The sequence below is a fragment of the Belonocnema kinseyi genome, chromosome 4 (genome assembly GCF_010883055.1).
Source record: "Belonocnema kinseyi isolate 2016_QV_RU_SX_M_011 chromosome 4, B_treatae_v1, whole genome shotgun sequence".
NCBI classification, from domain to species: domain Eukaryota; kingdom Metazoa; phylum Arthropoda; class Insecta; order Hymenoptera; family Cynipidae; genus Belonocnema; species Belonocnema kinseyi.
In genome coordinates this window covers 49,480,824-49,508,702 of record NC_046660.1, presented here as the reverse complement: position 1 = coordinate 49,508,702, position 27,879 = coordinate 49,480,824, and the positions used below count along the sequence as shown (strand labels likewise).

The 27,879-nt window shown below is 29.1% G+C and overlaps 1 protein-coding gene across 1 annotated transcript in view; it reads left to right on the top strand.

Moving 5' to 3' along the window:
* Nucleotides 1-27,879, top strand: part of LOC117170884 (Down syndrome cell adhesion molecule-like protein Dscam2) — a 315,200-nt gene that overhangs the window by 259,589 nt on the left and 27,732 nt on the right. Inside the window, exons 17-20 of the mRNA XM_033357927.1 lie at nucleotides 9,430-9,726; nucleotides 14,364-14,508; nucleotides 17,598-17,725; nucleotides 21,142-21,570. Of these exons, the coding sequence (XP_033213818.1) occupies nucleotides 9,430-9,726; nucleotides 14,364-14,508; nucleotides 17,598-17,725; nucleotides 21,142-21,570 (999 nt within the window). The remainder of the gene's footprint in view (nucleotides 1-9,429; nucleotides 9,727-14,363; nucleotides 14,509-17,597; nucleotides 17,726-21,141; nucleotides 21,571-27,879) is intronic.

Genomic DNA, 27,879 nt, shown 5'->3' with positions numbered 1-27,879 from the left:
TATATTGTTTTTTTATTATTTATAAAAAAATGTTATTCAAGGGATTATATTTATAACGTATTATTTTATGCTAAGATTGCCGAAAATAAATAAACTAATCATCGCAGAGAAACATTGATTGTTAATTGTTGATAATTAAAGAATGTGTAAAAATATTAATTAAATAATAATTTGAGTGATGAAGAAGTTAATTAAGTAATTGACTAATTGATTGACTGGTAAATAACTGAGTATAAAAAGATAGTCTACGTCTAAGAAACTTAAAAATTGTTTTATAAGATAAACTTTCTTTTATACTACCCCGGAGATAGTGTATTTTATTAGTCAATCAATTAATAAATTATTAAATTAGTTTTTTTTATCACTCATATTATTATATTATTTATTTCCTTACATATTCTTTTATTATCAACAATTAACAAAAATTGTTTTCTCTTCAACAATTATTTCATCAATTTTTGGCATTTTTAACATTAAATGAGGAGTTCTGGACAAGAAGGCGACAGGCGCTCGAGAACGAGTAAAAGTATTGTCCAGGCTTTGACGTCAGACATCAAAAGTGAAATACGAAATTTGAAAAAACCAAAAATATAGTTAGATAGCTGTTAAAAATGAACCTGAGTCTCCATTTACAATTTTTCTCTCGGGCTGCAAATTTCCCACTAAATAAATAAAAACTGACATTTTTGTAATTGAAAAAACCATGTTTTTCCACATTAAACTCGCCGCAGGTAATTCGTTTATCAACTAATTAAAATTTATTTTTGAGTTTCATTCGTGAGACTTTAGCGGAGGCTACAGTGTCCAAAAAGGGTCAAAAGTTAATTTCTAATGCTTTTTTTTTAATCCGAATGAAAAACCACGTTTTTAGACTTTCACATTAAAAAAGTGAGCGAGGAAGTTTTAGCTACGACAAACTTCAAGCGAACGAATAAGTTGGCCAATGCATTGGCCAACTTTTTGGAAAATCTCAATTCGATTTGATTTTTAGTTCCCTACTTACAACGAGTTTATTACGAGCTCGCGACGCGACACCACAGGATTTTTCAGGGGACGCTGCCTGAAGCCTGAAACATCATCCTTACCCATCCTTTGTTTTGTCCACTCGCTCGCACTAGTCAGCGTTCCGGCGGCGTCCAATGCAAAATCCTGTGGTGTCGCATCGCGAGCTCGTAATAAACTCGCTGTAATTATAGAACTAAAAATCAAATCGAATTGAGATTTTCCAAAAAATTGACCGATACATTGGCGGAAAATTCGTTCGATTGAAGTTTTTCGTAGCTCAAACTTCCTTGCTCAATTTTTTAATGTGAAAGTCTAAAAACGTGGTTTTTCATTCGGATTAAAAAAAAACATTTGAAATTAACTTTTGGCCCCCTTTGGACACTGTAGCCTCCGCTAGTGTGTCACGAATAAAACTCAAAAAGAAATTTGTTAATTAGTTGATAAACGAATTACCTACGGCGAGTTTAATGTGAAAAAACATGGTTTTTTCAATGAAAAAAATGTCAGTTTATATTTATTTACTGGAAAATTTACAGCCCAAATGAAAAACTGTAAATAGAGACTTCGGTTTATATAAAAAAGACATCCTGTAAGTTTAATGCAGGCTAAAATATGTTTCTGGCCACAAGAACTTTTTTTTCGTAAAATTAATTTTTTAGTTGTGAACGATACATGAAATTGTAAAAGGATAAAGTTTTTTTCTGTATAAGTTTCTAAAATGAGCGAAAAAATGACAAAATGTAAGAATACAGGAGTTTTAAGAAAAATTTCTTTTAATATCTTTAGAAAAATTGCCGCGATTTTGTTTATTTTGAATCTTTTCAAAATTTCAAACGGATTTGAAAAGAAAACGCCAAACTTCACTAAAATCTAGATATGAAATATGAAATGAATATGAATATGAAAAGAAATTTTTTTTCAAACCAGTAAAGCAACATATCATCTTCTTTCCTTTGAGAAACAACATATTTAATAGGCTAATAATTTTGTGATTCGAAGATGCTTTTTTGAAAGATAAAAGCATTATCTATTATGAAAAAAAGTTTAAAACTCATAAAAACTCATTATTTTAACAATGGTTTCCGTAAATGATTTTTTTTCTTGTACTGTTGCTTCTAACAAGCGAACAGAAAGAGATTTTAAAAAAAAATTAATTTTAAATTAAAAAAATTATAATCTATCTAGTCTGATTAATACGTTAAGCATTTTCTGTTTTTGAAGATTCTTAACTAATACTCAACTACTGTCTTTAAAGTACCAATCTCTAATGGTATAACAGATTCAATTTAAATAATTATTACACCATTCAAAAAAAGTTGATTGAAAGAGATTCCCGCAAAAAATTTCAGTTATAAAAATTATGGTTAAGTTTATTAATAATATTATGTTTGTTCTCAAAAAAAGCCTTTGTTAACTAACTAAAGTTGAATGTACTAAAAGATATAATTATCAATCATAAATTAACAAAAATAGAATAATAGCTATATCAGCATTCCTACAAGTTTAATTTAAATTGTTTATAATAATTTTATAAATAACTATTAATTTGAAATATGTATTTATAATCTGAATTACGCGATTTTTTTATTATTATTAAAATAGTTTCATTTTCAAGATTTAAAGTTGAAAAATCTTTAATTTTAAATGTGTGTTAATAAAAATTCTTAAAGGACGATTTTGCTTAGACTTCAAAATTTTTGATTTCTTAGTCCTTCAAATTTCAAAATTTTAAACGCAAATCATCAAAATTTTAGAATTTTTCATTGTTAAGCTTGAAACTTATGTAATTGTCAGTTGTAACTTTTTTAATTGAACAACTCTTTAATATTTACATTTCAAAGATTTGGAAGAATATCAATTCAAAACTCTTAAATTTACACGAGAAATGTCTTCAATTTACTTTCTTCTTTGAAATTTTTATTTAGATTTTGAATAATTAGAGTGTAATTTTTTTTAATTTTTAACATTTCCAATTAAAGACTCTTCAATATTTAAAGTGCATGATAAAAAATATGTAGCAGTTAAAAATTTTTTTTAAAAATTAATTACGTTTAAGAATAGTTTCGCAGCGCAGAGGCTGTTTGACCTCCTTTAAGTACTTTATAAATAATATTTTTTTAATTCGCAATCAATTTTTTTCCAAATGGAAGCTATTCGAGAGACCATTTTAAATTAATAAAATTTTTTGAGCCACTATACTCAATATTACTGCAGAGAGCATCAACAAAACTGAGCACGGGAAGTGGAGTGGCCCGGCTTGTAGCTGGTCCGCGCTCCCGACACCAGTAGTCGAATTCTACCCCCTTCTTATTAAAATATATTTAGAGAAATATATGTTAAACGATTTTTAATTATTAAAATAAAATACAAATAATTTTTAAACTTTATCTCTGATAGTACGTCTGTGCATAAAGTATTTTAGAGAATTCATTTCTTGATAAATTAAGAAAACAATTTCTTGTTTAAATGATTTAAATAACTATTATAAATATTTGTTTAGATAATTGTTCCAAATAAAATATCAAGTTAATTCAACGTGTTTCTGCATCATACAGTTCTTCATCAAAAGTCATCTTTTTTCTAAAAATGTGCAGTTGAAACAACATTATAATCTTTTTTTATACTTCCTTCTCCATATTAAATTATAATTGGTTCCGAAAAATATTACAATTTTCTTACAAACTATTCTTTTTAAATTTTGCAAAATGTAAAAGTTATCTAATGTAGGAAATGGATTGATTCTAAAACCTTATTGTACCATTCCGAATGAATAATCTTTCAAAAGTCGAAAAATAAAGTTTTCACTCGTAAATTAAAAAAAAATTCTAGGAATATCTAAGAAGCATTACTTTAATTTATATTTTGATTGGTTAATTTGTTTCTTATTACAATCCGTTTTGTGTTCTTCTATAAATATTTGCTTTTAAAATTAGTACTCAACTAAAAGTTCAACTTTGCAAAATGCATTTACTAACCGGGCACTATGTTTACGAAACCCGAAAAGCGTTGAGTATGCAGATTGCAGAGTGTAATTTGTAACTTTTAGGTGTTACATATAGAGGAATAATGGATGCATGAGCGTGCATAAATGAATACGATTTTGCAAAATGGGCACGTTTCAGTTTTATATTATTTTCTAAAAGACTATTGATTTCAGAGTCTATGTTGCTCTTGCAGAATGACATAATCAGAGTTTGGAATTTTTATTAAATTTTATAAATTCCTTATACTATGAGTCCATTCAATGGCAGGGTGGTGTTTAGGGGGAAGATTTCAAATTCCCAGGCATTACCTGGTTTTTCCTGGTCAAGTTTTTCAATTTTCCTAGTCAATTGAAAGTAACATATTCATATTTGTCGAAAAACGCAAATATTTATTTTGAATCCTGACGTTCATTCTAAAACACAAAAGAGCAAAAAATTGCTAAATAAGTAAATTTTTTAATAAAATTATGAATTTTTAACTGGAACATTGGAATTTGAAACCAAACAAATAAATTTTCATCTAAAATGATGTATATTAAACTGAATTACTTTTATTTTTAAACAATAAGCTTAATTTTAAAACATAAACAATGATTTTATGCCTAAATATACAATTTTTCAAACATATTTATGAATTTTAACGAAATAGTTGAATTTTCAATCAAAGGTGACAAATTTTAAAACAAATAATTAGATTTTGCATCAGAAAAAAAAATCAATTTTCAACAGAAAATGGAAGTCACATATTTCTTTAAAAAACTAATTTTCATCTAAACTGGTGAATTTTCAACTAAAATGATGAATTCTCAACTGAACTAGTTGAATTTCAAACAAAAAAATTATTTTTCAACTAAAACAACCAATCTCCAATTGAAATGTTATAACTTTCAACCAAAAATTTGGAATAAAAAAATAAATTGCAAATTAAAAGTTAAATAATTAAGTTTTAAGTAATGAAAATCAATTTTCAACCAAAACGACGAATATTTAACTAAAAAATATCACTTTTCAACTAAAAATTGAATAATTAAATATATAGTCAAAAAATAAATGCTGAACAAAAAAAATTTTTATTTAAAATTATGGAATATTCAACTGGAATAGTGTTTTAATTTTCAGTTAAAAAAATAATTATCCTCAACTTAAAAATAAACACATTTTCAAACAAATCGTTAAATTTTCAATAAAAGTCAGCAACAGAATTTATTTTTCAAACAAGTAAATTTATTTCTAACGTAAAACATGAATTTTAAACTGAAATGATAAATAATTAACTGGCAACTTGAATTTTTAATCAAAAAGAAGCATTTCTAAATGTTTAGATTTATTTTCAAAGAAAAACTCATTTTCTAAAAAAAGTCGATTTTTCACCAAAAAGTCGTTTCTTTAAAACAAATTACGTGATTATTTAACGAAATAAATGAATTATTAATTAAAAATAAAAATTAAAATCCTAATTGTTAAATTTTAAATTAGAAAAGATCAATTTCTTACTCACCGTGAAAAGTTTGAATTTTCAATTTTAAAAATTAACTTTCAAGCAAATTGATTCGTTTTAAACAGAAATGTTGAATCCTTAACTGGAAAAGTCGAATTTTATACCTCCCAAGAAGCTGAATTTTTATCCAATAAGTTTAATTTTGTACAAAAAAAGATGAATTTTTCACCAGTTACTTAAATTTTCCAACAAAATAGTTTATTTTTTAAATAAAAAATATTGATTTTCAACCAAATAGTTGAAAAATTATCAAAAAAGAATAAAACGTTAACGAAAAATAAAGTAGTTTAATTTTGTGTTAAAGATCTAATTCCTAACCAAAAAAATCGGATTTTCAGGGAAACAGTTCAATTTTTCTACTGGAATAGTTTAGTTTCTAGTTGAAAAATTGTTTTTCAGCCAAGTAGTTACATTTTTAAAAGAGATGACGTTCAACTAAAATCATGCATATTTAGGTGATATAAACTAATTTAACTGATTAGATTTAACATCAAATAGTTGAATTAAAAAAAAATTGCGCACAAAAAATGTAACAAAATTTATATTATAATTCAGAAATGTTTCCTCTTCGAAATACTACTTCCACTCTAAAAACTACTTGAAGCAGTTTCTTCTTTTTTACAATTAGGAACAATTAAGTTTTAACTTGTGAGGTATTTTAACTTGGATCAGATTTTTAAACTCCTTTCTTCTGAATCCCAGTTTTAATTATTAAAAAAATTCTCGTTCTATGTCAAAAATTCTCTGTCCAAGTGAAATTATATTTCTTTACCGAAACTCCCTATCCTAAAGTAAAAACGATAATTATTTGCACTCATATGCGTTGCAATTGTTTACTACAATAAGAAGTAAATTTCCGGTTTTTAATTAAATTCTCAATCATTTTCCGGTTTTTCCCGGGCAATAATATTCCCGGTCATTTCCTGGTTTCCAGACCAAGTCGCCACTCTGAATGTCTGTTTAATTCGTAATGTGCGACCGGCTTTTGTAGAAAGGTTTTCAAAATTATTTATTGCAATGTTTATTTACTCAACTCTCATTAAATTATATTAGCTTCTTTTACTTCTTCAAAATTTCTTTTTTTTAATTCAAAAATTTAAGTGAGTTTTTAAGTAGTGTTTTTGAACAAAATATGTATTACGAATATATTTCAGTAGGCAATTGAGAAATTTTTTAAAGTGAATTAAAAACTGGGCATTTTCAATAAAAATCCTGCTAAAAATCTTGTTTCTATGAAATAACGCCATGTCATAAAAGTTTATGTTTTTAGTGTTTTACTCTGATTGAAGGATTGCAGTACAGATTAGATAACCAACAAAATCCGTATTTTTCAGAAGAGCGAAAGAACATTCTGTAAAACTGAAACGACCATTTAAAAATAAAACGAAACTTCACTCAAAAACTAATGTGTTTCTGCATTGCAGCCAAAAAAGTATGATTAAATAAATTATCCACTTCTGAGAAATGGAATGTGGCAGTTTAGGAACTCAAAGTGACAGAAACCTAAAATTAGAACAAGAGTTACTAAATTGGGGAAAAATGAGTGCAATGAAAAAAAGTGAACTAAATTCGAGTAAATAATTCAAGAATTGAGGTTTTCACATTTTATGGAATTACAAATTCGTCTTTGGACGGCAACAGAAAAAATATTTTTCGATTTGAAAAAAATGATAAAAAGTTTCATCATAGATATGGGGTGGCTAAATAAGAGCAAAAAAGTTTTTTTATAACAAAAATGATTCGCTTCCTGGGAGATAAGGATTCAATTTCACGCTATCACACTGTCAAAGCCGTTTTTTCGCTAAAAGGTCTGAAAAAAAAAATGGTGTATCTTTATAAAGAAAGGATAACATTTTTTTTTATTTATGAAAGTGTCTTTTTACAGTAAATAAAGATTTAAGATTTCAGGTTAAAATCGTATAGGTACATTAGTGATGAAAAAAGTGAGAAATATTTTATTTTAGGGCTTTCTCTTTTAGGAATGAAGTCTTTTATTGTTTTACTGTATTCTTACATTTTTAGGAAGAGGAATATTGCCAGAAGAAGGTTTAAGAAAAATTGTAGAGGGTGGGCAATTAAAAAAAGAAAAAAAAATGGAAGAAAAGTACAGAATAACCCTTAAACATTTGATGGAGAAGGTCTACAATTAAAAAAAAATGTATGGGAAACTTTTTTATGGAACTACTGAAGTCAGAAATCAGCTAATACTAATTTTAGGAATGATCCTTTAATTGCAAAAAGTCGTGGAATTGATTTTATGGGTTGTTTTAAAATCCTTTTAAATTAATTAACACACTGTTCCTAAGATGGGACCCTTACTGAACTTATTTTAATGTAATTTCTTATCCTCAAAGCCCAATTAAAAGTTATTTTTTAGTCTTTATTGTAAAAATTTGTTGTTTTTTTCCTACTTAAAACGTAAAGGGATATTAAAATAATCCTTGAAATAAATTGACACTCACTTCCTGCTAGCATATATTTCCCTGATTATTTTTAAAGTAATTTTCGAGACCAACAGTTTAATTTAAAAATCTCCCTTGATTTTGATCATTAAAAAATCTCGATTTCTTCAGTAAAGTCTTTAAAGGGTGTTAAAATAACGCTGCAAATAAAGTCGAGCACTTTTTATGACAGAGGATGCTTCCTGTAGTTTTTCAAAATTTCCTTCCCTCCCTAACAGCTTAATAAAGAAACTTCTGTGAATTTATTTTTTTTTTCAAAATATCGATTACCTCGCTTCTCACATTTACTGTGAAGTAATTTAGAATTTAGTAGTTTTTGATGAAAATATATTACGTGATTTTTATGGTCAGAAAATCTCGATTTCCTTACTTAAATCTTAGAGGGATGCTAAAACAGCCCTTAAAAAAAGTCATACACTTTTTATGTCAGAGAACGCTTTCTGCACTTATTATGAAGTCATTTCCCATCCCAGTTCTTTAAGAAAAATATCTTTTATTCTTTTAGTTTCTTGGAAATGTCCATTTCCTTGCTTGAATTCTTAAGGATGGTAAAATAAACGTTAAAGTGAATTTAAACACTTTCCTGCTAGGCAATGTTTTAAAAATGCATTTAAAGGGATTTTGGACTTAAATAGTATATTCGAAAACGTCCCGGGGGTTTGCTTTTAGAATATTTTCCTTTTCCTTGAGTGAATGTTTGAGGGATGTTTAAATGATCTCCAAGCATCCTATATACAAAGTAGAGAATTTGTCAAGTTAATTGGTAGAAATATTTTACTGTGTGGGGCCTGATCTGTGAAATATTAAGCATCTAACCAAATCTAACAAAAATTGTTAGGAAAGGATAAACTTTTAATAAAAAATTAGTTTTTTAGTGGAATTGCATCTAAAAATTTAAAGTAGAGCAATTGTTTAAATAAAAAGGGTCTATTTTTCTGATCACTTTCTTTAAGTTATTCATCTGCTGTTTAAAATTACAAAGAAAAATATAGGGATACATCTCAAAAGGTCATCCGAGAATATTGAGTTAATACTTGACTTAGGGATTTGTTTTTCAGCCCAGTCATTTGCATTAAAAGAATTTTTGGCGTTGTAATTTAAGGAATGTTTTTTAGTAGGGCTTACTGATGCTCCTTTCTTCAGAAGCAAAGAAAACACCTCTATTTTAGACCAGAATCTTTAAATATTTTAAAAAATGTAAAAATTTTTATTGAATTTCTACTAGCCTGTTCCCAAAATCAATTTAGAACAAATGCCTGGGATGCAAATGAAACGCCTAGGCTCAGCATCAACTCAAAATTCTTAAATGACCTTTTCGAAAGTATAGTCGAAATTATAATTTAGAAATATAATTCTTATAGATAAACTTCTTTAGCTATAAATGTGAATGTATGATTGATTGAAGAGAGTGTTTTCAAACATTGGAGCTATAATAAATTAGGCTGGGAGTGAATGCACTTTAATTTTTTATTCCACTCAGTTCCTGGCGCGCCAGAAAGGGTGAAGGCCGTGGCCAGTGCAGAAGATGCAGTGGTGATATCCTGGCTTCCTCCTAGACGGCCGAATGGAGTTCTGACAAAATATACCGTTTTCATTCGTGTGCTGGATCAGGGCCAAGAAGTGAAGATCATTAAAGACTCTCTGCAAGCGCAGAACTTACACTATGATGCAGTGGGGCTCAAGCTACGTGAGTCCTACGAAGCTTGGGTTACAGCCTCCACCAAAGTAGGACAAGGACCTACAACCCCGGTCATCAAATTCAAGCCGAGTACCACAAGTTAGTATCACGTCCTCTACTTACTGTGGAAATAATATTTTATCCACTCTCTTCTATCTTCCTTCAGAATTTTCAAAATTTCAAGCCTTCTCTTATTCTCTTTTTATCTTTGAGAAGGTTCTTCAATCCACTTTCCTTTGCCATTATAATCAAATATTAACGCTTCTGAGGTCATGCGAAATATTACAGATGGTTGAACTTATTACATTTTTTTATGAAATGGCACTAAATGTATTTCATCAAAAATCTGTTCAAAAGTGAAATAATAATCAAGAAGATTAGTCAAAGTTAGTGCCGTGGTCTATGCATACAAGAAAGGGTTTTGTAGACTATTAAAATATTTATTAAGTTGTACAAATATCTCCTCTTGCACTTTTTCTTCCCTACTCTCTCTTCTTGCGTCTAGTTCCCCTTTCCCCCTTAATTCTCCTGCTTACACTTCTCCATTTCTTCTTACCCCTACTTCACCTGTTTTCCCCTTCAATTTTTTTACCTAATCCTCTTTTGTTACCCTATCATCACTTACCCAACTACCTCTTTCCACTCTTTCTGGAATTCTCTTCCCTCACTCACCCTCACTTTCATAGTACTCGACTCCTCACATCCCCTCAATTCCCCTTACATTATAATCCTGACTTCATCTACTCATCTATTTTCTTACTCCTCCCACTTCTCCGCACTCATTTCCACTAATATGACTCCTTTCACTTTCCATTCTTTCTCTACTTCTTATTCCCATAATTCCCTTGCGTTCCCTTCTCTCGCTCTCCCACTTTCTTTCTATCACTTTTCCTGTACTTATAATCCTCTACTTTTTCTCACTTCCCTAGTACTTCAACCATCACTTTCCCGTTATTCCTCCTCCATCATAATCCTCACTTTTCCAACTCATCTCACTTCCCTCACTCCCTCACTCGCCCTACTTTTCCTGCTCACTTTAACTACTTTAACTTCTCTCACTTTCAGTACTTCCCCTACTTCTCATTTCCTTAATTCAGCTGAGCCCTTTTCTCTCATTGCCCCTACTTCATCTTTCTTGCTTTTCTTCGCTGCTCCTCGATATTCATATTGTTTCTCTTCTAGGTGCTCTAGCTTCCCCTGCCTTTACTTATCTTATTTTTCCTGCCCTTACATCCCCTACTCCCCCTCCTGTCACTTTGATAACTTCTTCTGTGAGTCCTCCTCAACCCCTCTATCATCCCTTTCCTCGCTTTCTCAAACTTTCCCTCCTCTCACTTTCAATCGATTACACTTCCACTTCCATTCGACTTCATGAAGAAATAATTTTTTTTTAACTTAACCGGTCACTACCCTCACTTCCCTATCTCCACCCCGTCACTCCACCTACTTTCCCTTCCTTTACTACTACTACATGCACTTCCCTTACTTCCATTACTTTCCCTACTTCTAAACCCATTAACTCCTCAACCTTGCCTTCTCCTACTTACCCTTTCATCGCTTCCTGTTGATTCCCCTATTTCACTTTTTCTCCCCTGTTTTAATTTCCTTCCCCTCACATATCTAGCTTTTTCAGCCGTCGCTTCCCTTCGTTAAAAATATTAACCTTCACTGACTTCCACATTCATCACTTCCTTACAATTTCGTTTTCCTTATTTCACTTATTTCCCAACCCCTAAATTCCCCTAGGTCCTATCCTTCCCCTTCCTCTTTTCTCATTTCATATAAATTTCCTTCCTTAACTTCCCGAACTTCCCCTCCTATTACTTGGACGAAATTTTCTTCAGCCGCTTCCCTTGCCTCAATTTATTACTCCCCCCCCCCTTCCTTCTACTTTCACCTTCTCTTACTTCTCTCCATTGCACTGCCACTTCAATTCGATTTCATGAATAAAATTATCCAATTTTCCCTTTCATTTCCCTTCCTGCACTTACAACCCTTACTGCCGCACCTACACTTCCACTTCTTTCACTCTCCTCACTTCCGATGTTTCCCCTAGTTCCCATCCCCTCATTCCCCTATGTCCCTTCCTCTGACTTTCTCTACTTACTCCCTCTTACTTCTTCTCGATCTCCCCATTCCCGTCCGTAAACTTCCTCTAAATTCTACTTGCAACACTTTTCATACTTTACCTCCCCCCACTTTTTCTACTTCTCCTACTTTCACTTCCACTAATTCCGCTCCTTACTATGATTAGATTCCACTTCCACTTCGATTCGACCTTATGAACGAAAAAATTCTTTTAGAGAAAATGGACTCTTGATATTGCCAAAACGATAAATATCTCAATTAAGTCACAAGTTATAGAGGTTCAAAAGTAAAATTATATATATCATTTTTTTTAATTCTATGAAAATCTGGGTTGATTTTGCTACCAAAATAAAAAATGCATAAAAGCGTTATTTTAGAGAAAAAGAAGAGAATAAGTAAATTAGTAATAAATATTTTCAATATAAGGGCCGTTGATTGTTACCAAGTGGCAATAAAACTCTGGTGACATACTTTTAAACAAAATTAGGCAACTTTAGAACTAAGATATTAATCTCTGTTCATAATTTTTAGATTCGTTAACCTAGTACAAATGATTCGTAAAAGCATAACCAGTGTGTCTAGCGACCTGGAAAACCTTCATAACCTGGAATCGTCCTTGAATTTTTATTCAACCTTAAAATCCTAAATATCTCTTTAAAATTTTCACGAAATCCTTGAATTTTTGTTTCTTTGAATCAGTTATCTTATTGAAATCCGAAAAGTAATTTAAATCTCTTAGTCTATCACGAAAGGTACATCCCGTTCAGAAGAAATCTTGCTACTAAGAAGTTTGTTTATTTATCAAGATATAATTAATCTTTTACCCATTACAGAATAAATAAAGATATTTCTAGGCATTTTTTGTAGACTTTTCCAAAACATTATATAATGAAATGAACAGACTTTAATATGGTGAATAATTCTATAAGTTTTTAATTTCGTCTCCGCTAATATGGAATGTGGAAGTATACTTTATTGTGATATTAAACTCACAAATTATAACAATTATTAGAATTAGAATGAAGTTATACACAGATTTCAAGAATTTCAAAGATGTAAAAAAGGTGTATACACGAGATTTAAAATATTTCATAACACTTTCATAAAGCTTTTAAAACTTTCAAAATATTTAAAGGATTTCAGAGATTTGAAAAAAGTACAGTGCACTACATTTCCAAGATTTTAAAACATTTCGACGATTTTTAACTATTGTGAAAGGTTTTGAAATTTTTTTAGGAGATTTGAAAATATTTTATTAAGATTTTAAATAATTAAATGATTTCGATTAATAAAAAAGATTTCGCACATTTTCAAAGATTTTAAAACTTTTAAAAGTTTTGAAAGAATTTAAAGATTTCAAAAAGGTTACAGTAAACCAGTTTTCTAAGATCTTATACAGATTAAAAAGACTTAAATTATTTCAAACGAATATGAAAGATTGCCAAATATATCAAAGATGTTAAACCATATCAAAATGTTTCAACAAATTTGTGGAGATCTCAATGATTTGAAACGAACGAAAAAGATTTCACAAATAAAGATATAGAAAGCTTTCACAAATACTTCCAAGAATTATTAAAAATTTTACATTTATTTCAAATATTTCAAGGATTTGAAAAAGGTGTTTACGCCAGATTTCAAAGATTTCACAAAGACTTCGCACATTTACAAAGATTTTAAAACTTTTAAAAGATTTCAATTAATTTCAAGATTTTAAAAGGGTTACAATAAACTATGTTTCTAAGATTTCAAAAGGTTTTATTTGAAAAAGTCGTGTACACCAAGTTTCAAAGATTTCACAAAGATTTCGAACATTATCAAAGATTTTAAAAAGATTATAGTAAACTAGATTTCTAAGATTTCCAAAGATTTCACACAGATTAGAAATATTTAAAATATTTAAAATGTGTACAAAAGATTTCAGAATTACTTCACGAAAATTTCAAAGATTTTAAACGAATATGAAAGCTTATCAAATATATCAAATATGTGAAACGAACAAAAAAAATTTCACAAACAAAGATTAAAGAAAGCTTTCACAAATACTGCAATGGTTTCATAAAAATTTCACACCGATTTCAAAGATTACCAGGAACTTATTTTTTCAAAAAATTAAGGAATTGCTTATTTATACTTCTGCTTTTTTTTAAAAATGTTGTCCAATAAAAAATTAAATAGCACATTTTTGCATATATAAAAAACGGTTTTTTTACTTATTTGATGTAAAAAACGCGGCCTGGAGATCTTGATTTCTTTATCTGGAAAACGTGGAAGAAACTTTGAATTTCATTCCTAAGATTCATTGGACACCCTGACAAATCATTCCAAAGATTCTTTTGTCCTTAATTTCTAAAATTTTGTGTACGAATTTGTATTTGTGGAAATGTTGCCAAATGTAAATTTAAGGAACTTCTTTGTTTCTCATTTTTAAATAAAAGCAAGTGAAATTATGAAATTTCGCCAAAAACTACTACGATGAAAGTTAGTTTGTCCTACTATTATTAAAAAAATTATCAAATCATGAAAATGGATAAAATAGCTGAGACTTAAATTTTATAACTTGTTGACAATGACTATTAAGTTCTCCCTTATTTTGAAAAATGCTTACAAACAGTATTCGTTCTAATTATTATTGATTTACCAATCAGCTCCAGCTGCAATTGTATCCTTTGGGGTACCCGTCATAGTACCATGGAGAGTGGACGTGACTTTAGCTTGTCATACAGTTGGCAATCCAAGGCCTATTGTTGAATGGCGTCTGGGAGATTTGAAATTGCAGAAACAGCAACAAAGGTAAATTACACGCCTTTGTTATTAAGTTTTCCATTATTTTAAATAATTATTAATTTTTCATTAACTTATTTTATTAAAAACAATTCATTTTATTAACTATTTAAATAGTCTTATTAATAATTAATTATTAAGGTCAATTGAAAAGGTACGTCACATTGTCAGGGAGTGGGGCTGTTTACAGATTTTGTGAATAACACTTTTTTTAAATGCTTGCAAATTTTTAGTGAGTGATTCGTTTTTAAAGAATGCCTCTTTTTGCTTGTTTTCAAAAAACTTCCCCTTTTTCTGTTAACCATGTTATGTGAACTGAATAAATAGAACCCAATTAGGAAATATATTTTAGGTTAAAATTGATTTCTTTTTGATTTCAAAGTCTGCTATTAAATTTTTGATTCAGAATTCCACTTTTTTGGTGAAAAATTGTAATTCTCAGAAAAAATTTAACAATTTTGTTAAAAATTTGATTTTTCAATATGAAAATCAATGTCATTGATGAATAACTTTAATTAATTCCTTTTTCACTGAGAATTGATATTTTTTGGTTAAAAATTTAACTATTACATTTTTTCTTAAAAATTTATCTTTTTCGTTGAAAATGCAACCATTTTGTTGAAAGTTGATGTACATTGTTATGCATTAATTTTATAGGTTTCAGACTAAACTATTTTGATTTAAATTCGCCATGTTTTCTGATTAAAAATTATTTTTTTCAACTGAAAAATCTTTTTTATTTTTGGTTTAAATTTAAATGATTTTGGGGGAATATGGAACTATCAAATTTTTCATTAAGAATTCCTGTGTTTGCCCTATTGAAAAAAGTCGTTGTAATTTAATTCGATTTAATTAAAAAGTTTACTGTTATATTTATGGGACGTAATTCCTTTTTTGTTTAAAATTTTTATTAAGTCAATTGCAGATTAAACTATTTAGTTACAATTTTCTTTTTCATTTTTGGTTAAAATTTAATATTTTCATTTTAAGATGTAACTATTCCAATTTAGATAGAAAATTGGTTGGTTTTCGTTGAAAATGCAACCATTAAATTTTTCAATGAGAATTCGTATTTTTGCATTGCAAATTTAACTGTTTCTTTTAAAGCTAAACTACTTTGTTAATAATTAATTTAATTAGTTGAAGATTGATAACTTTAGTTTAAAATTTTACTATTTTGCTGAAAAGTTTTTTTATAACCAATTTTTCAAACTATAAATTTAGTAATTTTATTTCTAATTAAACAATGATCTCTTTTTGTTTAAACTTAACAATCTAGCTAGAAATTAACTTTTTTATTGAAAATCTATATTGTTTGCTCAACAATTTTATTTTTTATTATAAATTTATTTCTTCATTCAAGATTTTACATGTTTGGTAGAAAATTCAACTATTTAGATAAAAATGAACATTTTGCTTAAAAATTCAACAATCTTGTTGAGTTTTTTTTTCTCTGGAATGTGAAATCTTTCTAGATTAAAAATTCATCCCTTTTGGTAGATATTTTATAAACGATAAGATTTTTTCGATAAGATTTCATATTTTTTCAATCAATTATATTGTTATCTATTTAAAATTGAAATCTTTTTTAGTTGAAACATCAACTATTATCTTTTTCTTTTAGAAGTAATCTTTTTTGGTTAAAAATTCAACGGTTTTGCTGACAAGTTTTTTTTCTATTAAAAATGAATCTTTTTTGGTTGAAATTTAATTTCTTGGTTAAAGGTAAAACTTTTTTGATAAAAATGTAAGTATTTTGTTGACAATTTATTCCTTTCGTTCGAAAGTTGAACCATTTTGTTGTAAATCAAAACGTTTTTTAGATACTTAAATTTTGCGTGTGAAAAATTCAACTATTTTGTTGAAAATTCAACGATGGGAAATGCGTCCCTGTGGATTGAAAAATCATCTTTTTGGCAAAAAACTTCTTTATTTAAAATTCATTTTTCTTAGTTGAAAATTTAGCTGTCTTCTAGAAAAATTATCTGTGTCACTTGAAGATTCCACTATTTCATTAATAAAAAATTAACTTTTTCTTTTTGCGTTTAAACTTTTTTCTTTCCAAATTTGTCTATTTGGTTTGAAAATTCCACTTTTTCATTGAAAATGTATCTCTTTTGTTAGAAAATTATTCCTTCTTGGTTAAAAATTCAACTTGTAGGTTGAAAAATGAACTTTTTTGATAAAAAATAAACTAGTTGTGGAAAATTGGTCCATTGCGCTTGAAATTTAAACTATTTTGTTGTAAATCTGAACGTATGTCAGATAATCAATTTTGTTTGTTACAAATTTTTTGTACGTTTAAAATAAATGATTCTTTTAACAAGCCCCATTTTCTCGAAAATTCAACCGTCTTGTTAAAAATTTATATTTTGGGATAGAAAATACGCCCCTCTGTATTGAGAATTCATATTTTTTCGCATAAAAGTTCTTGGTTGAAAATTCAGCTTGCTTGCTCGAAAATCCAAGTCAGAATTCTGTTGGTGCTTTTGTCTTAGAGATTCATTCATTCCTTTGAAAATATAAGTTTTTCTCACTTGGTTGAAAAACTCATCTGTGTTGTTTGAAAATTCAATAATTTTGTCAACAAGCCTTAATTTTTTTCTAATTCAACCTTTTTTATTGATCTTTTTGTATAGAAAATTCTTTCTCCTGGATTCAAAGTATATGATTTTCAAAAGAAATATTCTTAGTTGAAAATTCATTTTTTTTCTGCTTCAAGTCTAAGCCTTTTTATTTCAAAAATTCGTCCACTTGATTAAAAATTCATCTTTTTAAGTTAAAAATTTAACCATTTTGTAGAAAACTCCTCCCTTTCGTTTAAAAGTATAACTATTTGGCTGTCACTGCAACTATTTGGTCGAAAATTAATCTTTCTGCTGTTGAAAATGTAATTGTTTATTTAAGAAATGTTTCTTTGTATTAAATTATCTTTCAAATTATTTTGCTGTCCAAGAATATTTTAAAGTTTGTAAAGTCACCCTGACGAAGCAGAGAAGGGGTGAAAAAAGTTTTTGAAATATCGTAACGCAGTTTTTGAAGGTCCCCTTATTAAAAAATATTAGGTTCGGATTCTACCATTTATAAAATTATTTCAGGATCGATATCGGCCTAGATAATACTTTAATATTGCGAAACGTTCAAAGGACTCAAGAAGGAAACTATACTTGTGACGCGAGGAATTCACTTGGGTCTGATTCGATTATTTACAGTTTACACGTGCAAGGTATGTTACCCTGAAAAAATCTGAATAAAATTATAATTTCCTATGTTGCAATATCACAGGTGGCATAATATCAGAAGATATAATCGTATGAAAATTTTGATCAATAAAGCTCTTGTCAATAAGCCCCTAATTAATTACATAATCAGCAAACTTGTAATTTCCCATACAGCTATTAAGTACAAATTTAAACATTGAGGACACAGTTATCATAAATTCGATCGAATACGTTCAATATTTGATAGAGAACTCTATTCACGTAAGTTATTCACACCAATCGATTTAAATCTGTTTACTTATTTTATCTCATTACATTGAGTCTAAAAATATCTGGGAAGAGAATTTCGATACCTCAATGTTAAAAAACCCTCTCTTCGGCTATATGTCTAGAACGACCACCATGGCATTGGACATTTAAATGCATTGAATTCCTTTAAATTTTATGTATTCTTAATTCTTATTTTAAGTTTTTGGAAAGCTTTTAATCCCTTGCAAATCCTTTTGATTTTTTTTTAACTTTCTTGAATTCTTCTGAATTCCTGCAAATTCCCTGGTATATCTGAATTCCTCTGAATTTTTTAATTATCTGGATATTATCTGGATATTAAAGAAATTCAGGGAATTCAGAGAATTAATGGAATTCAGGAATTTCAGAGAATACCCAGAATTCATCGACTTTCAGGAATTCAATAATTTCAGGGAATTCCAGATATTTTGGAACATTCAGAGAATTAAAGGAATTCAATAATTTAAGGGAGTTAGTAGACTTTGATGAATTCAGGGAACACAAAAAATTCGGATTATGCTAAGAGTTCAGTGACTCAAGGTTATTCAGAGAATTCTGAAAATTTGAAGAATTTAGGTAATTTAGAGAATTTTGAAAATTTCATACCATTAGGTAATTCAAAGAAGTTCAGAAATTCAAGATATTGAAAGACGATTTCAAGGAATTTAGAGAATTCAAGGATTTTATACAATCAAGATATTTTCAGAATTTCAAATAATCTAAAGAATTCAGAGAATTCAAGGAATTTACTGAAGTCAGGAGCAGAGAATTGATGGAATTCACATAAGTAACGGAATTCAGACAATTTAAGGAATTCATAGAAGTCGCGGGATTGAAAAATTCCAAAAATTCAAAATACTCAAAGATTCAAAATAATTCAGGAAATGTATTTAGAGAGTTCAATTAATTTATATAATTTAGAAAATTTAATGAATTCATAGAATTTAAGGAGTTCATAGAATTTAGAAAATTTAGAAACTTTAGAGAATTTAGTGAATTTAGAGGTTTCTGAGAATTCAGAGGGTTCTGAGAATTCTGAATATTCAGAGAATTTAGAAAATTCAGATAATTGAACGAATTGAGGTAATTCAGTAACTTTAGATAATTCAATGAAGTCATTGGAATTCAAGGATTTCAAAAAACTGAATTCATTCAGAGTCATTCGGACAGTTCACGGAATTGAGAGTACTCAATAAATTAAGAGGGTTCAAGGAATTCAGAGAATTCAATAATTCCAGTGAATTTAAGAAATATAGTATGTTCAAGGAATTCAAAGAATTCAATGTACTTATAGAATTAAATAAATTCACATAATTCCACGAATTTAATGAAATCCGACAATTCGAAGAATTCAAGGAATTTAATTAATTCGAGAAATTTAAGGAATGCAAAGAATTCAATGAATTCGGATAATTCAGAAATTACAGAGAATTTATAGAATTTAGATTGGATTCCAAAAGTTCAGTTAATTGAGATAATTCAATAAATTTAGGAAATTAAAGGATTTCTGATTATTCAATTAATACAAAGAATTTTAGAAATTCAGAAAACCTAAGGAATTTCGAGAATTCAATATCTTTAGAGAATATAAGTAGTTCATATAATTCAAGGAGTTTAGAGGATTTAGAGAATTAAATGAATTCAGAGAAATACAAAATTTAGACAATTACAGGAATTTAGGGTATTTAAAGGTTTAGAGAGTTTAAGGAATAAAGAGAATTTAAGAAATTCATAAAATTTCAGACTTCAAAAAGTTCAGAAATTTTAGAGAATTCAGAAAATTCAGAGAAATCAGGGAATTCAATGAATTCATAGACTTCGTGGAAGTTATAGAATCAAAGGAATTCCGAGAACTCAAGGACTTCAGACTTCCTAGAAGTTCAAAAAATGTATGTAATACAGAAAATTGCAGGGTTTTCAGAGTATTTCTGAGGTTTCAGAGCATTGAAGGAATTCAAAGAATTTAGAATATTCAAAAAATACAGAATATTTTAGGAATTTATGGCTTTCATGAAATGAAGAGAATTTCAGGAATTTGGAAGCACTTAGAAAATCCAAATAATTGAAGGAATTCATAGATTATTAGGGATCTCAGAGTATTCAGAATATTCGAGGAATATGGGGAACTCAGAAAATTCAAGAATTTCTGAAAATTCAGATTTTCTTCAAAAATTTAGAGAATTCATCGAATTCAGGGATTTCAGAATATCCCAGAATATTCCAGAAATTCATAAAACTCAGAATAATCAAGTAATGGAGGGAATTTAGTATATTTAAGTACTTTACCAAAATCCGAAATTTAAAATGTTTTAGGAAATTTAGACAACTTCAGAGCATTTGGGGAATTCAGTGACTTCTAGAAATTAAAATAATTGAATTGGATAATTTATTAATTAATTGATTTTTTAAATTGAATAATTAAATTGAAGAACTTCAATTAGTTCCAAATTTCGAGGGGATTCAAAGGAATTTAAAAGACTTAAACGAAGTTGAGAGAATTCAAAAGTATTCTCTACAATACAAGTAATTAAAACAACTACAAAGTATTCAAAACAAAGTACTCAAAAACAGGGTGGTTCTATCAAATGACCAACGCCATATTTGTCGTTTTAGACGTACATTCCGAGAGAGGTTCTCTTAACATTAAGGTATGAAGTTACTCCTCTTTTAAACGGTATCAAATTACCCCTGCTTTAAAACTTTCTCATTGTCCATTTAAGTTTTTAATATTAAATCGGATGTTTCACTTGATTAAAGAATCTGAAATCTGATAACTTTATACCATTTTCATCGGAATGTCGACAAAGCTCCTAATAATAAGAAAGACTCGATCTCAATCTTGATGAAAAACTTTCCCTCTGCCCCAAAAGGAAGTTTTTCAATTCGAAATGTTTCTTTGGAAGTTGAGAAGCTACACATCGAGTAGGTACATGTCCTCGGGTAATTGAGATGTATCTCGGCTCTTTTAAAGTTCCAATAGCCTTCTGAAGAATGAGGAAGAAAAATGGAGGAGAGTACACTAGTCACGTTGCATAATCTTTCTCTGTGCTCCGTGGACTCGAAAAGTCCCGTTCGATTCGACCCTGTTTTGTCGTTCAACTAGCAAGTTCTAATTGGTAAACTTTTCGCATAGTTCCACCAACGCCACCCACCCTTCTGGCAACGGGCACGACGAACGACGCAGTTCAACTTCAATGGAAACAGGGAGATAACGGGGGATCGCCTATTAAAGGATTCCTATTGGCTTACCGAAGGGAGTTTGCAGAATGGGAAGAGGTCATGCTGGATCGAAGGGCCAATACTCATCTTCTGGAAGGTCTACAATGTGGTACCAAGTACCAATTCACCTTAGCAGCCTTCAACCGGATTGGGAGTGGCAGTGCGAGTGAGATTGAAAATGCAAGGACGAAAGGAACCAAACCGATTCCACCATCGAAGCAACATCTGGTGAGGGCTAATTTGACTGCCGTCACTCTGGAGCTGGCCTCCTGGCAAGATGGGGGATGTCCGCTGCTCTACTTCGTCGTCGAGTACAGGAGGTTCCCCGGTGATTGGCTCTTAGGTACTGATAAGGGTTACTAAACCTTTTTTTGTTGCACGTGTCCTGATGGTGAATCCTTTCCAATTCCTAGGAATGGTAGGTTCTTTTTTCTTTTATGTAGATGAGAGTAGTCCCGAAAAAGGCTTTTCTTGAAAAATGAAAACAATTTTCGATTTTGTCAAAATGTGAGATACTGAACGATATTTTCGGAAAATCTCGAAAATAAATTATGCATCTTTGGAAGTTTCTGGTAGGGGAAAATCATCTAAAAAACCAGCATCATAAGTATAATCCGCAATCACAATGCATTCCAACATTTTTATTTTTAAGAAACTTTTTTCCTAAATACATGCTGTTTCACGCCAGGGGTTACATTTATGTAACGAGTAATTTGCAGAAATCTGTAATATCATCAGAGATAGTTACCATCAATCAGTATAGATACCTTTCCCACCATGGAGAAAATAGAAGTCAACCTATCGATTAAGTTAACTTTTCAAATTACAGAAAATACTTAACGTCACTTTCAGACAACATGGAAAATAAATCTTTAAAATTCTTAAATTGAATATTTTTGGAAAATAATCGACTCCTAGTGGAGCGACGAGAGTGGATCTTCTTCAGAAAAAAATTTTATTTAAAAATGTTGAGGAATCATTTTCCATCTGGTTTGAAAATGAAGTTAAGTTTTTTCTTTTATTTAAACAAACTTGGTCGATATGTTGATTTCTATTGTGATGGTAGTGAAAAAGGTATCTATATTGATTGATAGTACCTATATCTGATGATAGTACAGATTCCTTTGAATTAGTAGTCATTTCTAAACAGCCATCTATTAATTTTTTAAATTAAAATTTACGGTAAATAATGAACAGTGATATTTTATGAAATTTATTATACGTATCAAATTATGAAAAGCTCTTCCCGCAAAGTTTTGTTTTTGAATAAATGGATATGCTGTGAAAATTCCGCATTGTTTAGCAGCAATACATAAAGAAATAACTCACAGAAATTTTTACTTGAAACAAAAGAAATCCTTTTGACGGAAGTGGAATTTCCTTTTAAAATAAATTTTAAGAGGAAAGTCTCTTGCTTAAAAAATAAATGCCTTTTCCAACTCATCCATTTAAGGCGAAAGGATACTATCTTCCCTCTAAACACACTTCCTTTCCCCTCAGAAAAACGATCCTCTTTTTTCCTGAATTAACCTATTTCTCAAAATACACTTATTTTAATTATGGCAACCACCTCTCAATCAATATGATTATCTGAAATTAAAATTAGTTGGATTTTTGAATATCAAATATATACAACTCGTTAGGTTCAGTTACATATTTACAACAACAAAAATTTAATAATATTTCAACAAAATATAAGAAAAAAATATTTTTTCAATTTCATTTTTGTCTTCAAAAGGCTCTATTTATATCTAACAGATTTTCATCAAAAGTCTAATAGAAGGTTATTTTTGAGGCATGTTATTATTGAACTCACCTTTTGATTTGTCCACAACTGCAATTGAAAATCCACATTTCAATCGTTTTTCTTCAATTTTTAAGTGATGTGGTGAATTTTTTTGCCAATCTGGTTTACAGTACCTTACTTTATCGCCAGAATTTAGGGCTTTATAGGGAAAAATTTTATTTGATAATTTAACCTAAAAATGATAATCCTCTTGAGAGAAAATTCACGTCATTTTGTCGCTAGATTGATTCTTTTTGTATTTTGCGTCAAAATCAAATAGGTTTGATTCAAAACAATTGCTGGCAAGAGGATAATACTTTTGTTTTACGACAACTTTTTCTCTGAGTGAAATATTAGCCAATATTAATCATTCATTAGTTAAAATAAAATGCATCGATTTCTTACCATGAAATATGATTGTTTCTTTTAAGTTCTTAAACTGAAATAGGAAGAATTAACTTAACGTTATTGATGCTTTTATTAACAATTTAATGATTTGGAAGGAAATAAATCAGACGTGCAGTTTTTGTATTCAAAAAACAAAATAATTTTTTGAACAAAGTATAAGTAAGTAAGTACGATCAATTTGTTTATTTTGTATAAAAATAATTTTCCTATTATTCTTGAGAAAATTCGAAACGATTTTTCCAGATTGAGGGTTGATGGTGTGACGAAAAAGAATCGAGATAAGTCTCCAGAAATTTGTTTCTTTCCCATGGTTTCGAAATATATTTGGAAAAATACGTTTCCTTTGGAACCTTGGAAGAAATTTAAAAGTACATATTTTATATTTGTGATTGATTCTGAAACAATTGTTTTCAAAGTTTTCGCAATCTTTCAGGTTTTTAATTATTTTTTAATCTTTTGAAAGCTTTTAAATATTTTTTAACCGTATTCGATTTCTTTTAAATTTGGTAATCTTGCAAAATTGCATAGTTTTCTTTAGAATATTCAACGATATTTTTCCAAATGACAATCATTATATGCGTTTTATTATTTTTTAAATTTGATCTTAAAATTAATATTTTTAATACAAAATCATTTGAAATTTATCCAGGAATCTTGAAAAAGAATTATTTTCTTCAAATCTTTCAAAATTCCTGCGAACCTTACTTTTTGAAAACGTACATTTGAGAAAAAAAATTAATTTACTAGTTTTAATTATTTTGACTCTTTTAGAAGCTTCTAAATATCTCTCAAACTTATTTGAATTTATTTAATAATTCTGCTTTCTTGCAGAACTAAACAATTTTTCTTTATAATCTTTTACACTTTTTTATATAATTAATAAAAATTAATTATATAGTATAATTATATGATAAAAATGTATTATCTTTATAATTATCTAAAGTGTTTTCAAAATCAGTAATAAAACATTTATTTTATAATAATTAAAAAAATTTTGATACTCTCGCTCATCTTGTGGGGAATTTTAGAAATCTTGAAAATGTTAGATTTGAAAAGTTTTGATTAAAGTTATCCTAGGAGAGTTTTTTATTCATAAAAAATCTTTTTGTTTATAGTGGCCTATGAATATTCAACAATGTTGACCGAAATGGGAAATAATATATTATTTTATGATAATCTATAATTACACAATTAATTGAACTGTCTGTAATCATAGATACAAATAAAAACTAAGCTTTTTTTAAAAAGAAAATACTATTTTCATATTATTTAAATTATACTTTATATATCATAACTTTTATTCTCACATCTCGCTTCTTTTCTTCTGCCTTTTAATACTAAAAATATATTTTTTCAATAACGGATGCGGCAAAGGTTTTATGTTTAATAGGAAAATTGAACTGAACCATAAACTTCGAACAATGCCAAAGTTATTAATAATAATTAAAAATGAAACCTTTATGTATATTACAATTATTTTTATACAAATGTGATTAATTTATATTGGTTTTCTCTGTTCTAGTACAAAAAGTATTATTCTATATAGAAATATGTTCAAATAGTTCAAGTATCTCATAATGAAGGAATTTAGTGAATTATCTTAAGCGAAAAAGTCATATAACTCTAGTTTTCAATAATTTTCTTTATTTGTGGTTTGAAGAAAAAGAGCTATAAAAATGTATTAATTTATTCCGACATGCAGAAAGCAAAAGATGTCAATTTTGTAGTAAATATGTACAAAATGACAATCTGCTGGGCTTATAGATATCCAAAATAATGTTCCTAATAATTTTGCTTTCATTTGCTGTAATAAATAAAAGAATTTATTTAAAGGCAAAGAACCTTTTTTGACTTTTTTTACCATTTTTATGTTAAAAATTTTTGCGGAAGAACTTAGAATCAGCTCGATTTCTTTTAGGTGTTTAACTTTATTGTTTCACTCATTTTTTGTTAATCGAAAAGAGTTTTAACGTTTAAAGAAAAGTCTCTTTTCGGACCACCCTAATGTAGACTTTTTCATTTTTAGTTTCATTTTTTTTAGTTTTACTAGTTGAATGATTATTCCGCATTTATTCAGTTGAACTTAAAAACTAAAAATTTAAGATTAAGTAGGCAAAATTATTTTTTTAAAATTTCTTTTTGGTTATTGAGCAATAAATAATTTAATATTGTCCAAATCGCTATTTTTGGAAAACCATACAGCTCTGTGTCGTTGGTAATTTTCTACGAATTCATAGACAAATCTACAAACTCAATCAGTAGTGGTTAAATATCTGCCTATTAATTTAGTACGCAAATAGTGACTAAATGATTTAGTAGATTGTGGTTTTAAATTAATAGCAAAATACTGCCCATTCAGACAAATGCAATTAGTAATTTTCTGCTAATAAAGTTTCTAATAATTAAGTTTTCACTAATTATGTTTCCACAAGTTAATAGACAACTACCAATTCAAATATTTTTACACACCAAAAAAACAACTACTGTTTTAAATGATTTTCCACTTATTCAGATTCTACAGATAACTAAAAAACTACTGATTGAAATAAAGAGATGTAATTTAAAAATTACTTTCGCAAAAATAACTTCGAATAATCAGTAGCTTTCGATTAATTCATATTCAAATTCTACAAATTCAATCAGTAACGTTTCGATTTCTGTTTATTAATTTAGTAAGATAATGTTAACTAATTATATTACTAGAATGTTACTTTAAATTTTAAGGAAAATGCTGATTTTCAGTACAAATCGGTACAAATGCTTGCTAAAACAATTTGTTTATGAATTTGCTCTTATTCAATTAGTAAAAGTTCAACTAATTAGGCTTCTACTGATTAATTTTTTAGTAATCACATTTTTACTCATGATGTTCCTACCAGTTATTAGAAAGCTATTAACTTAAATTTTTTAACACAAGAACAAAAACAGTTGCTGATAGAAATGGTTTCTTACTTATTCAGATAACACTAATAAGTAGAAAAGTTTTGGTTGAAATTGTACGTAGTCATTTAAGAATTACGTTTAACAAAATGTATGTGAATAATTCGTAGATTTCTATTAACTTATAGTCAAATTCTATTATTTCAAGTAATATAAGTTCCGTTCTTACTAATTTATTTTTTAAATAAACGAATTAGTAGAGTTTGACCATGAATTAGTGCAAAACTAATCATTTTCATTCGAAATTTACACTAAAGCAATTAGTGAACGACTTCGGACTATTTCAAGCAGTTGTTTTTTCATCGTAACTTATTCACGATTTTTGCAGTAACTTGGAACTTTAATTTTAGTTAATTTGAAGTTAATTTATGTTATTATATATCTCCTACCAAGAGAGGTTTATGAGTCTGTTGCGGGTAGAAAATGATTCTTTTTTTATTTGGGATTCAGCAATTTTCTACAAAATCTTTTTTTTTATAAATTCTATCAGATTTTAAGTTTAAAGCCTTTTCTAGTTAAAACTATATCAGATGTTATATTTTCCATATATAATTTGGGTCCATATTATGTCACATGCTGCAAGTCTCTCTGCGGCATGTCACATTCGTGGAATGTCAAATCTGCAGAATGACTCACCTGCGGTATGTCACAACTGCAGCATGTCACATCAGTGTCATGACACATCTGCAGCATGTCACATATGCAGCTTGTCTCATCTGCAGCATGTCACAACTGCGACATCTCTACCCAGCGTCTTCTCTCGCGCGCGTCATTTCTCACATTGGAATTTACATTTTTCGGACATCTGTCACTAGTAGGAATTCTCTCAGTGGCATCTCTCCCTTCCAAAAAACTTTCATGTCAAATTAAAAATGTCTAACCCGAGGCAAGTCTCCTTGGACTTGGTCTCGCGGGGCTGATTTTCACACCTGCGACACCTCTCGCCCGCGGCAATAATCCCCATTATCACATCTGCGGCATCTCTTATCAACGGCAAGTCTCCCAAGCGGCATAGTAGGAGTGAGATGACACTGGGGAGACTTGCTGCAGTTTTGCCATCTTTGGGAGTACTTAAGACATTTTCGTGGGAGGAAGATGACACTGGGGAGACTTGCCGCAGTTTTGGCGTCTTTGGAAATACTTAAAAAATTTGTTTGGGGGAGAGATGCCGCTTGAGAGACTGGCTGCAGTTTTTCCATATTTAGAACTACTTAGAAATTGTTGTTGGGTGAGAGGTGCCGCGGTAGGCACTTGTCGCAGATTTATCATATTCATATGGACCCTAGATTTTTTCCGGGGGAGAGATGCCTCCAGGAAGATAATTAGTCCAGGGAGACTTGCTTCAGTTTAGCCGTTTTTAATGGAACATTAAACATTTTTTGGAAAGGAGTGATGCCACTGGGAGAATTGTTACTGGTGAGAGATGCCGCAAAAATGTCAATTTCGCAGTGAGAAATGCAGCCCGGGAGCAAAGCTACTAGATAGAGATGCCGCAGTTTTGACATACCGCAAATGAGA